The following is a 14,425-nucleotide window of genomic DNA, read 5'->3' as shown; positions in this document are numbered from 1 at the left end:
GGATTTTCCTTGTGCTGCTCAACAAACTTCTTTTTTGGTGTCTGATTTTGCCTTTCTTGCCTTGTCTCTCACTCTCCTAGTGCTACTGCTTTGCTCCTAAACCTGGTCATTACTCATCTTCTCCTGATGTTATATCCACAACATTTCTTTTTGTGAAACTGGCATTTTTGAAAACCAGAGTTTCACAAAAAGTATTTGTATGTACCTTTTGTGAAAGTACATACAAATGTATGTACTTTCACAACTGCCTCCTCATTAGTCCTCACATGAGATGCCACTTCTCAAGCTAAACTGCATGATCGCTCTAACTATTTGGAGGTGTAAGTCACCTCATTTACAGAAAGAGATTATCAAATGTTGTCACTAGATCCAATTTTCTTGCACTGAGTCCCTTCCATTTCCTACTTTCTAGTCTGTATTTCAGTAATTAGAATTCACATAATGTTAGTCCTTGTATCATACATAAGGTTTATCTGTATGCAGTACAAAGTCCTTTTCAGATGACCCTGATCTGTAGTAGCAGCAGCATCCAGTGATGTATTTTGTCCTGTTAACTTCATATTTCACACTAAACATCCTCAAAACCTTTGCCTGCATTACTCATACTACAACTGCTAATTGAGATTTCTATTCTATTTGGATTTAATCTACCTGAAATTATTAGCAGTATTCATTTACCATTTCTGTTCTTGTGTTTCTACCTTCCTCCTTGAATACATTCTAACCATCACATTCTGTTCTCTCAGCATGTATTTTTCTGTTAACTAGGTAACATTAATGCCAATAATATTTCATCCCATAGTATTTACCAATGCTAAGAGCTTACCTTTATTTGCAATGCTTCTGACATTATAAATAAATTAGTAAACACAATTGGTAACCAATCATTGGGCTGATGGATAAAATTTAAAAATGTATAAAACTGAAGGTGGTATCAGGAACGATTTGAAAGCCTTCATTTGGACGAACTATAGTAAAATAGTGGTATGAAATACATGAAGCTGGAAAGTAGTCATGATCATACTTCAATACCAAAGGTAGAAAAACCATTAAAAATCCAAAATGTTGAAAGACGATAGAATATATGATATTCAACTTGAATGTCTTAAATTTGATTGGATAAAGTGAAAAGGCCAGGTCAAAAAATTCACATTCTAGGTGAGCTCAAATAGAGCTCTCATTCTATGAGTAAAACAAGAATATAGTTTTTTGTGTTTGTAATATATTATTTATTCTAACTCTTGATATTTGTTCTTGTTAAACTTATATTAAAGAAACATTGATGTCATTTTTCCACTAATGTGCCATTGTTCAAGGACCTCTAGAAAAATTTTGCATGCTAATCTATATCCTTTAGTCTAGTTATACCTAATTACTGTTGAAATTATTCTTCCATATCCTGTTTATTGATGATTTGTTTCACTTTTTTTGTTCTAGTTATCCCAAACAAGAAAAGAAGATTGGTTGCTAAAGACATCCACAGAAACACTAGACCATTAATATTACTATAACAGTGAAAGAAAAATTCCGTGTGCAGGATATTCTGTTTTTAATTTTTCTTTCTCATGTCATGTTCTGTGTAGATTTGAGAGAATTCTTGTCTTCCAAGGAAAGTATTCACATAGGCAATTAGTTTCATTTACTACATCTTTGAAAAGAGTGCTGGCACACAAAACCAAGATCATCAACATGCTTTAAATATGTAACTTCAGATTTATTTTTTGGCCTGGTATAGATACATCTAAACTCTAAAATCAAAGTTTTCTAAATAAATAGTTTCTAAACTTCACAAATCTAAAATATGATACAGTATTAGCAGATTTGCAATACCTTTTTAACACATCTAACAAGAGAAAATTAGGTTCCTGCTTCCCTGTTTTTCCAAAATTGTCTAGTTTGATTTCATCTCCTTCCTGCTCTCAAATAAAAGTAATCCAGAGTTAAGATTTTGTGTGTGTGAGGGAGAGAAAGAAAAGAGGTGGGATGGGGGGGGGGAGGTCTAAACCTAATCAGCAGTTCTAACAGTAATGCCAAGGGATGATGTCATGGTAACCAGAACATATGAATATTAAGTATTAAAAGCTCTGAAGCTTGTAGAACTTATATTTTATTTCTTTATATTGCACCTAAACTGGCACTGTTTTCTTTCACTTTATGGTTTATCTGAATATACAGTGATGAAATGGAATTGATCAGTGGCATCCCCAGCATATTCAGATTGTATGTTCCTGAGACTTGCACTATAGACTTTTTTTGAAATGGTTGTGACCATTGCCTAATAAAAATATCCTTTTTTTGCAAAATTTAATTTGTGGCAGGACCACAACACCAACCTGCACATTGTCAGTGATCCTGCAAAAAATCCCTTTCCTTCACATTGAAAGAAGTAAACAAAAACGTTGACTCATTAATAACCCAGTCCTGTGAACCTATGACACATGAGACAATATTAGTTGTGCCATCGAATTACATAGAAACATAAATTATATCCATTTCCTCTTTACTAATAGTCTTTATATAGAAAGACTATTAGTATCAGTCTTTGTCATCAAAAACTTTCTTTTGATGACACTGATTTGTCAGTGTTTTCCTAATAATAAAAGGTTCTGCAAAGTAGCCTATAACTAATATATGACAGGCCACTATGCATCATGTGACACTATCAGTTATAATGATTTACCCCCTCTACTACTTCCAAATGCTTTACACTAGTCTAGATGATGCAATAGTCTTTTTAAATGGAAGAATTCGAGGCAATATTTTCGTGGACTGTTGAAGGTTTAGGACTGTAAAGATTTAGTATGTAATTGCCGTCAAGGCAAATAATTGACATGGATAACTTATGGGAAAAAATAATTATTTAATATCATAGAATTTTCACACGTTTTATAGATATTGTCAGTATGAACCAATTGGAACATAAGTGCATGCATGAACACATGCACACAACAGAAAATTCAATAGTACAATATCAGATTATGAGATTCGTTAGAACAACAGTGGTTAGATTTCTGTGCGATAACTTCAGTAGGATTTAGATAATACTAAAATGATTTAAATTATTTAGTATTATCTAAATTTATTACCATTAATCCATCCTTGACTGCTTATCAATATTAAATGTGACAAGCAGAGTCAAGAACAATTCTCCAAGGGAATAAATATAATTCATCAGACCTATTATGATCTCTCCATTGTACTCTTGCACTGGAACATTTCTTTCCTGAGAACTGTCCTTGGGAGATAGCATGTTTTGTGAGTACAGACTGTTCAGGTTAGTGCATTGGTGCATTTTTCTGTTCTTTGCAACAAAAGTAGCAGAACTTCTAGATTGGCCAAAAGTAGAATAAATCACTGAAACAATAAACCTTGTAAACACTGAAAACTAATTGGAGAAGCTTGCCTCTTGCCAAAGGAAGAAATTTTTCATGTTTCAGTTTTTGATTACATAGGGAGCATTCCAAAACATAGTAAACTTCAATTGCATCATTGCTGCTTAATAGGTGCGATTATGTTTATTCTCTTTATGAAAAGATGTGCTCCATAACTCTCTGCTCATTAGCTAATTTATTTTAAATATCACACTCACTGAGACATTAGTGTTATCGAGTTATTTCCATACTGAATCCCATGATTTAATATCACATTGTACAATTTTCTGTTCTTTATGTACAAGCTTATATTCCACTCAACTCATAGTGAAGATATCTATGAAATTTGTGCGAAATTCTGTGATAAGAGACTGCATCATATACTGCCCATTAGTAGTATTTTTGCCTGTTAACTGTGGTGAGTGTGTGTGAGAAAACGTCTTCTCTGGCTGATTTCCCTTATTTTTTCATGTAATTTATCCATTCAAGTTATTTTCCTGATGCATCTACTTGCATTTCTATTCTTATACAGAAGTAGTCAAATCTTGGTTTAACCAACTTTATTTTTACAATAAATAGATTAAAACGGTAAATTGGAGAAAAAGCAGTGAACATCAACCCAACATTCAGTCATAATGGATGCCAGAAATCAAAAGCACGTTGTTTAATTTGATTACTGTGTAATTCATATACTGACTGCATTATGAAATATGAATTATAATTTATTGCAAAATAAGGCATAGGAATCTGATAAGATTCTTGTTTTTTTTAATGTATTGACTAAAGAAAGGAATGCTCAATAGAATTCCACTATTTTTTTAACCATTGAAATCCATGCTGTTTGGCTAAGTGGATAGTGCCTGTACTCTCCAACAAACAGTATGTGTGTGAATCAAGGCATAGATGTTTGTAAATGTCTGGTAATTCATTTTCATTGCTTGGTGTGGGTGAGGATACCAACACCAAACGGCCATCTGCACTATGTAATCCTCCAATACACTGCATCACTATTTACCATCTACTACCCACTAACAGTATTTTTGCCTACTGTGTGTGTGTGTTTCCTGTGGCCAATTTGTCATATAAAGGATAAAAAACCCAAGTTTCTGGAAGAAGAAGCCCTGCTACCTCTGTTCAAAACTGGCTAACTCATCTTCAATTGAAAATACCCATATAAAGGTTCATCTCATCAGACAAGAATCAGATGTTTTTTTTTACAATCAAAGGATGTAGTGTCTCATCATTCTTCCTAAAAAGTTCTAACTAAACTAACTAAAAAAAGTTCAAATCATATAAGAATATAATTTTTTCACCTCCTTACATCAAACACTTTTTTTTCCTCCCTGTTCAATTTCAGTCATTTAACATAAGTGATTTATACTATTTTAAGACATGAGCTGGAAAAGAGTTCCTTATTTTTGTTTTTGGTTGACACAAACTTGTAATAATTCACCATCATGGCTTAGGCTAGATAAATAACCTAATTTTTCTTATCAAGGAGTGGATGTAAATGTATAAACAGCATTCATTAACCATAATTATGAGAGCAAAATGAATCAGTGTTTCAATATTTTAATTTTTTTAAAGAGTGTGTGTGTGGGGGGGGGGGGTAAAGTTTTACAGTGCAAACACCATTCTTAAGCATTTAGGACAAAAAAAGCTGATGAATGGAACTTTTAATATATTTATCCAAGATAGCTTACATTATTTTTATGTAAATAATTATCTATATGTTTGAAAACTCTACTTGGGTCTTGCATTATAAATGAAGCTTTTCTCATAGCTTTGAGAACGAAACACATTGTAATGGCACTCTGTAAATCTAATTAAAAGATTATTTTTTATGTTCAATTTGATTCTAGATGAAAATGAATGTTTCAAAATTATTTTTGTAAGCATTTCCAAAATTTCAGATTCATTGCTGGAGACCTACACTAACACCATGCACAGTCTCCTCTTTCTTGTATATGTGGAGTTTCTGTAATTATAAAATCACATGTGTACTATAGTAAAAAATTATTTATTGAACAAATATTTCACCTTATGTATCATAAGGCATTATTGGTGTGAGTGAAAAACAACAGTAAGAAATTTGAATAAAAGAAAAAGTCCATATAGGGAATTTGTTTGAAATGACAACATAGTTATCACAAAAGCTGACATAGGAAGCACCAAGTCTTAGATTCCAAATACAGTGAAAGTAAAATAAAATTACTCTTGTAGGATTAGAATACATATTCCCAGATTAGTAGGGATCCTACCAAAAGTCAAATTTAATAAGTTATTGCCATCCATAGATAAAGAAACTATTAAAAACCTCAGAACCTACCATGCAAGCATCCCCCCTCCATACACACATGCACAGAACAATTTACATCCCTGAATGTACGCTACACCAATATTAAACGTAATTGTCCACTCAAACATGTTGTGGATTTCATAGGCAACTACTTACCAAATCTCAAGATTTCTTGGCCACTCATCTTCTTTGATAAAAAAAAATTTACACAGAATTTCTCACAAAAATACAAAGACAGTTAAACTGACATCTTCAGATATAATTGCTTCCCTTTTCACAAATATTCCTCATACCTAAACAATAGGATTTCTAGCCCAAGTGCTTCTTGGTGCTTCCCAAGAATTTCCATCAGATATTGTGGACCTGTTAAAATGCATAAACATATCTGGTACCTCACGTGGAAGGATCACCTTTACCAACAAGTGGAAAAAACTACAATGGGCTAACTGCTATCACCTAAGGTAGCAAACCTCTATCCAGAACACTTGGAAGAAAGAATCTTTGCTCTTGACCAAACAACATTTATTTGGCTACTATACATAGATGACATGTTTGTAATTTGAAATCACACAGAGCCAGAACTCCATTCTCCAAAAAATCAATAATTGACATACTTTAGTTAAATTTACATTGGGAAAGGGGGGGGGGGGTGAAGAGAAATTTCCTTTCTGGACATACACATATTCATTTGAAAACAGAAGTTTAAGTTAGAAGTTTACCATATCATAAAATCCTTAATATTTAGAGCACACACAAAATTTGTTTCTCTGAGGGACTGCTTAAGCAAGAATTGGAAACTATCAAACAAACAGCTTCGCTAAATGGATACAACCCACAACAACAAAAAATTATGAAAAAGTACAAATCTATGATTAACTTCAGACTCATCAACCAAATTCACAATCCTTTACCCTCTTCAACTTGTACCAACGATGCTACCTGATGCATACTAAGTGCCATTTTTGTGCAATTTGTCTTATAACAAACAAACAGGAAGATTAGTCAATGCATGTATTTCTGCACATCAAAACCACATCTGGCTTATCATGCCACAAAAATCTGGTGAGATAAGCCAGAACTCTCTGGAATAATATAGAACTGAAAACAGGATCCATTGGGAAAGCTCCAAACTATTGCGTAGTTATATGTATAAAATAAATATTAACATTTATTCCAAGGAAGTGCTGAAATCCTGCTTCATTGACCAGATTTTAATTGTAATTACTGCCTTACCATCCCTTAAGCTCAAGAAATTGTTATCAACTGTATTAAATAGGTTGTATTTTAATAAATTTTATTTTATTTTTAATTATTTTCAGCTCCATAGTTTCAACTTAATGAACATGTGACTGCATGTATAGAGGGATTCTAATTTAATGTATGTACTCTATTGTTTCTTTATGTTCAAATTCCTTACTGTCATTCTTCACCCACATTAAGATGTCTTATATGTAAGACAAAATATTTGTACAATAAATCATTTTCTACTGTGGTACACATGTGATTTTATAATTACACAACCTCCTCTGGCAATACATTCCACTCATTCACAACCCTCCAAGCAAAAAAAAAAAATAAAATAAAATAAAATCTAGTCCTAACACCTGCTAGCAGTAGTGTAGCTAGAGCTTTTGCTGCCCGGGATAGTCCCCGAGTTTGCCGTCCCTCCCAATACACACCAAAAATACTACAAAAAGTTAAAACTACATATAAGGAAATAAATTAAAAACACTATGTTTATTTTTGAAGTAAAACTTTAATTCCAACATTCTAAAATGTTATTTTTTTTTGCTTTTTCGTTAGCAAAATTGTTGATGACATTGTCAAAGTCTACCACTCAGTTGCTGTTCTATAGACAGTATGGCAAGATTTCTTAAACGCAAAGTGCTGCCCGGAGCGGACCCCCCCCCCACCCATAGCTATGTCACTGCCTGCTAGCCATTTACAGTTTCTAGGGATGATCCCTTGAAACCATACTGAAAAGTCTCTTTTGCATAACTCCTATAAAATCCCTTTAATAACATGTGTTTCTATCATGTCCCTTCTTTTTCATCTATCCACTAGTCTTTGTAACTCATTGACCTTCAGTCTGTTCCTCATAAGGAGCATTCTGTAGACCTGTCTCAATCTTTGTCACCTTCCTCTGGATCCTCTTCACCACTTCATGATTCCCAAGAGATTTAGGCAGCCAGTTATGCATGCAGCAATCCCAAATGTGATCTTATTAAATATATACATCTATGCAGTTATATAAGGGAATAACAACTCCCTAACCCTGCTTGTTAGGGAGTTGTTATTCATGTTGTGCTCTTCAACATTCAAGTCATCTGATCTATTATTTTGACCATCTTTGCAATATACAGTAATATCCCACCATACAACATTTTTCTTTATGATGATATCCACTTATACAGTGGTGTTTTAGTAACATAATGCTCCCATGAATCAGTGATGTACAGTTAGCATTGGTTTGTTTACAACATCATTGCTCACTACATCTGTGTTTTGGTGTTTTGCTATGAATTATCAACTGTTCATGACTATTTTTTTAATTTCATTATTGTTAATAATGGCAGATAAAATTCAAAGTAGGGATGCTGTTGCTTCCACTGAAAAGATGTGTAAACCTATTGCATTAGATACTACAATTAAAATTATTAAATTTGGTGATGATAGTGTAATGAATACTGAGAGAAGCTTCAGTCTAAACTCACCTCACACTACTGTTGATACAGTTGTTAAAAATAAGGATAAAGTGCTACACTAGGTAATACAGTTATCCGTAAACTTGTTGATATGTAAAAACTTTTAATGGTGTAGATTGATGACCAAACTAGTTGCCACATTTCCTTAAGCCAAGCTATTCAGAATAAGTTTTTGTTTGTAAAAAAGTATTCTAAAATTTTGATAAAGTAATGTTTTTTTCCATCATTTACACACACACATCAATCGAAAATGTTATTAAATCATTATATGCATCTACAAGTGTGTGCGTGGGGGGGGGCAGTGATTTGCTTATACAACGATGATCTGGAACCTAATGTGTCACATGCCCAGGATATGCCTGCATCTTCTAAGCTTTAACTCCCTTTCCACTACCACCCTAAAATCTCTGGTCTCATCAGTTTCCTGCAGTCCAATTCCATCCATGTATCACACAATTTGTATTCTCTTCATCCCAAACCTTGCTTAGTCACATTATGCTGGCAGCCCCTTATCCTTTGTCCATACTACCAGTCTAAGTCATCCTATTGGATCTGTACATTATCTTCACTGACTGTCACTCTTCTAGCTTTGCATCATTGGAAAACATAAGTATTGAGTCTACGGTATACCACTAATTATCCTCCTCCTGGAGTCATTTCCCTTCATACCCTACTCTTTGTGCATATCAGCTACCCTCTTATCCAAATTACCATCTTCATATCCATCCCCATTTGCTCCTGTTTATGTAACAGCCTTTCATATGGTATCCCATTGAATGCCTTTGCAAAGTCCAGCAGTATCACCCTCTGGCCATTTCCTTTATCCACCTCAAGACCTACCGTTCACAAAATCTAAGCCAAGACCTGTCTTTTACAGAACCAAGGCTAACAGAGTATCATATTTTTGTCCACCTATTCCTGAATTCAGCCTTTTACCAACTTTTCCAGTACCTTAATCACCACTCCTGGGATAATTGTATCCTGTAATTTGCTACTTCAGTCTTGAAGCCTTCTTTAGGCAGTGAAACTATTTTGCCTTCTTTCCACTTTGCTGGGCACCTTCTGAAAACTGAGGGAAGTTGCTTATTCCCAGCTTAGTAATTTATGGGCTGATATCACACCTAACCCTGTGCCCATATCTGTGTTCAAGTTCTGTAGCATTGTAAACACCTTCATTTTATCTGGCTCTTTCTCGCACCAGTCAGTCATGACTAGAACTTGAATATCTATACCTGGATGGTACATCTTATAAAATGGTCACTCAGAAACTGAACTTATTTAATTTGTTTCTGTTATCTTCCTACCATCAGGACTCATAAAGCCATCCATCTATAGCATTCTTCCTTTTACCTGCCACATAGCAAAAGAATTTTGAAATTCTCTTTTGCCTCATAATCAGCTTTAGCCTCACATTATGACCACTCTACTTGCCTCTGCTTTGTACTACTCATCATGCTTTGACAAACTGAGGAGTTAGCTTGGAACAGTGCTACGGTATACGAATTTGGAGGGGGGAAAGACATCAGCAGTGCATGGCAGATCAAGATCTATTTGAAGAAAGCATTATCAAACTAAATACTCAGAATAAAGATAATAGCAGAATCATATGCAGTTAGATGGATCAGTAATATCATTAAGGAGTTGTAGAAAAATAAAAAGTTGTGGAAGATGTATAAAAGAAAAGTGATCACTTTTTTGGCAATAACCTTTTCTTGTTTCACCACTTCCTAAACAAGTACCTCATGATCACTCTCACCAGCTGGTGGTACAATACCTCATTAACAACTACATCTTGTGAAGTTATCACCAAATCCAAAACATTAAAACCTCTAGTTGCTTCAGTCACATGTTGCTTAAGATGTTTGCCTCTCAGAAATTCAACAAACTCACTCTCTCCTCTTTTCATTCTATATTCATATAATTAAAGTCTCCCATAAAGATCACCTTCTTTTTACATGTCCAACAATTTGTCTAAACATTTCATAATCAATATTTTCTGCATTCCCTGGCCTATAACAGCATCCTATCGGATATACTAGTCTGTTAATTTCAACTGCATACCACACAGATTCAGAATCTGTGCATGCACTATCAGCTTCCACACTTTGTGGACACAATTCCTCTGCATTCATTAACAGCACTCCCCTCCTCTTTTCACATTTCTATCCTTCCATTTAATATTCCTGACATCATATCCTCCTCAGACAACCAAGTTTCACTTATTCCAATTATCTTTGGGCATACTGACTCAGTCAATGCAACAAACTCAGCTCTCTTGTTTCGAATACTCCTTACATTTATGTACAAACATAACATCTCCATGTCTTTGCCATTCTACCAGCACCAACATTCTTTATTCTAGCTGCTATGCCACACCTGTCTCTTCGGTCTGACCACTTCCATTTTCCTGATCCTGAATTTGATTTCCATTCCTATCTGTCTCATCCTCCTCATCTTTATTTATTCCATCACCTTTTGCTGCTGCTGCAACCACATCTTCAATCTCATATCCATCCTCTTCCTATATAATCTGGTTAGTTATGCTATCCTGCTTCACAAGTAGGCTCTGATCATTTACTACATTAAGTTCTTGACTCTGTGCCTTTTCAGAAAACAATAGCTTTCTAAATGTCCAACACAAAATCTATTCAAATGCAATCCATCAACTTTAAACCATTCTGACTTTCCTTCAAATTCACTCTACAGAGTTACAAATTGAACTCCCTTTGCCTCACACAACTCAGACATCTTACTATTAATTTTCTCTGCTCTCCTTCTCAATTTGCTATCGTCATATCTGGGCAAACATGCCTATGACCTTTCTAACAACACTATTATTCTTTACATGCAGCAATAACTTTCTCAGCTCTATCAATATTCCCCTCCCCCCAACTAAGTAATTTGTACCCACATCTACCACTAATGTTGATGCCCAGTTTTTCCTTTTCTGCATTGCATCTGTTATTTGCTTCATTGTTCCACCAGCAAAGCATGTTTTGTACACTTTATTAGTCATCACACACCTGTAATGATTGAGTTCCCCATACAATGATATACGACTAACCTTTGATTCTTTCTTCTTACTACTAACTCCCTCATTCTCATCAGCCAATCTCTTCTTTAGATGTTTAATATCCTCTTCCAGATGTTTCATTTCACTTTTCATTTTCACTAACTCTTGTTTAAGCTCTTCTACTATACTTCTGACTCTTGCTCCCATTTCTAATCACTCTAATCTATCAAGACACTTTTAACATATGTTAATGCTTTCCATTTTCTCATTTACCCAAATAGTCCACAAATCTTTCACATTTTTCAGTACATACATATAACAATTTTTGCAATGCGTCCACTGAAAAAAAATCCAAGACAGAACTAGATCTTCGTACCAAAGCCTTCCATGTTGCCGACGTGCGTTTCTTTCTTTAGAAGCAGAAGTAGTACAAACAAACAAGTAGCAAAACACAATATAAACAAAAAAATTCTAACAACAACACTACTGAAGGACACTTGTATCCAAACTGATAAAATGCAACACAATTTGCAATAAAAAGTTACATAAATTTAAGCGCCTCTGTAGCGCAATTGGAAGAACGACGATACGTTGCGCCCTTCAATTGGAAAAGGCCTAAGTTCGATTCTCATCATGACGAGAGGAATCTATATGGACATTTTCAATTGAAGGTGAGTTAGCCGATCTCATACGGAGGTAGCAGGGTTTTTTCTCCCAGAAACTCAGGTTTTTCATCCTGCATACAGACAAATCGGCCCTTCAGAACACACGCAATTTACAGACAAAAAAATACTAGCTGTGGTGGTGGGCAGTAGATGGCGTTGATTGGTAGTAGTAGTGGAGAGGAAGAGTTGTACAGTAGGTGTCTTCCCGCAGTGAGTCTTCGGACTCCTTGAAGGTGTCACGAATAATAATAATACAGTAATTTAAAAAAACTTTTTAGCACAGCTCAAATCTACCACTATGTTCACTTGTGACACTAGCACCACCTGAGAGAGGGAGGGGGGGGGGAGATGCTGAGAAGGGGTTTTTCAACTGAGGGTGAATCAGCTAGTCTCATGTACAGAAAAATGTATATCTAAGAAACTCGGATTTCTTAGACATAATTTTTTCGTCTAAGAAACTCAGGTTTTTTAATCCTACAAAATAGCCAGAGAAAACATTCAATTATAAGACATTATACAGCTGTCACAGCCTTTACTTTGGTTCTATTTTCCACCAGTGGCAGGATTCATATTTCTAACATTCTACTGTGGAACAAAAAACATTGTGTGCACACATAAAAAATAAGTTACTATTATATCATGCTCCACTTGCTGCTATCTTGTTTATTATTATTATTAGTCTTTACTTATATTAAACAATAAGCTGTTTCATAAAGTGCACTGTAAAGTAAATCTAACACACAACTTCAGAAAATCAATCCATTAGAGAGAATTTTAATATTTACCAGTAGTGCAGTAAACATAAAGATTTAAATCCAAATGAACAGTTGAAACAGTAAAATCTTAAACATAGGTTAGTGCACACATTTTGTTTCATGTTATTTTAAATTTCTTTGTTGCAAATTGCAGACAATTTGCAATACAAATTGTCTGCGATTTGTTTTGCAATTAGCAACAAAAAACTAACACATTGGCAGATATACAATTGTGAAAAACTACAAAGTGCTCTTTATAACAATATAGCGCTTGTGCTATATTGTTATAAAGAGCATTTTTATTGCTATAAAGATATTCTTTAATGTGGAACTACTGTTATTTCAAAACAAGATCTTGATAGTTTTGAAAGGAATATGATTAGCAGGGAATATCTGGCCTTTGCATATATAATCAGAAATTTATTAAGGTTTCCCATAAGTAACTATTACTAAATGATATTCTTTTAGTAATAGTTACTTATGGGAAATTTAATGTAATTAAACTTCCCATAAGTAAAATATTAAATGTGTTAAATATTCTTTTAATGTAACCACTGTCATATAATGATAAGATGAAGAAAAACTTATCAACAAAGAGAAATGCAGGCATTAAACCAAGGTGTGAACTGAAACAAAACATCAACCACATTTTGAATCATGAACATTTGTTGGAGAAAATTGCTCATCCTATTAGATCGAAAGAAATGCCCCACTATACAACATTCTTTTGCTGTTTACATCTTTGGGCCACTGCATCAGTGGTAATACTATTAATTTTAATTCTATTACCAATGTCGCATGTCCATTGGTGTGCAGATGCACAGAATATTATATTATATAGCTCCTTATTAATTCTTTCTAAATTCTTGATAAATAGACATGTTCACATAGTGTTAATGCAGTGTACTTGCAACAGCAAAAAAAAAAAAGTCTTGGTTTCCTAATGTGGCAAGGTGTATTCATTCCAGTTCTCGTGAAGTAATATCTTTGATATTTGTATTAGTTTATCACTTGTACATAATTTTTTCTCTTAAAATAACCTCTTATGATACATATAAAAAGAACAGAAACCATTAATACAAAGGAATATAAATGCATTTTAGAAGGAAATTCCAAGATTTATGAAAACTTGGTATATTTTATCATTAACATTATTTAATGTAATTTGTAAATAAAGTCATATATATATATATATATATATATATATTTTTTTTTTTTTTTGTATAACAACCTTTACTTAATCATGCTTTTATCTTTATCCCTCTCTTGCTTTCAAATTAAAGAGGGTGGTTTGTGTCCTCTCTCTACTTAAATGAGATTTCAAATCCTAATGCCATTTTAGTGGTCATTGCCTTTCATCAAACTCAAGCCTTTTTAGGCTCTAAACTAGGCACATTTTGGCAATTGTTTTGAAGTTTGGAGGCCAACCTCATTTTATTTTTAGGATGAGAATTTCATAGTGTGGCTTATTATTAAGCTCATATATTGAGTGATATGATAATGTGCTATTTTATTTTATATATTTAAATAAAGAGATAATCACATAAAAATTTGGAGTATGTGTTTTGAGAATATCACTCAGTTATCCACATTTAAAAATCACTTTGCATCAATAAC

At 33.8% G+C, this 14,425-nt stretch overlaps 1 protein-coding gene across 2 annotated transcripts in view; it reads left to right on the top strand.

The window, feature by feature from the left end:
• Positions 1–13,905, top strand: part of LOC150109128 (rho GTPase-activating protein 20-like) — a 166,334-nt gene extending 152,429 nt beyond the window's left edge. For both annotated transcript variants that reach the window (XM_090411718.1, XM_090411719.1), the window contains exon 9: positions 1,438–13,905. In XM_090411718.1, the coding sequence (XP_090267844.1) occupies positions 1,438–1,500 (63 nt within the window). In that variant the 3' untranslated portion in view covers positions 1,501–13,905. The remainder of the gene's footprint in view (positions 1–1,437) is intronic.
• Positions 13,906–14,425: the final 520 nt, after the last annotated feature.

Source organism: Typopeltis vanoorti, chromosome 2, assembly GCF_054136105.1.
Source record: "Typopeltis vanoorti isolate ZY-2024b chromosome 2, IOZ_Tvanoo_1.0, whole genome shotgun sequence".
Classification (NCBI taxonomy): Eukaryota; Metazoa; Arthropoda; class Arachnida; order Uropygi; family Thelyphonidae; genus Typopeltis; species Typopeltis vanoorti.
Note: the sequence above shows the minus strand (reverse complement) of the source record. Positions and strands in the feature narration are given on the sequence as shown.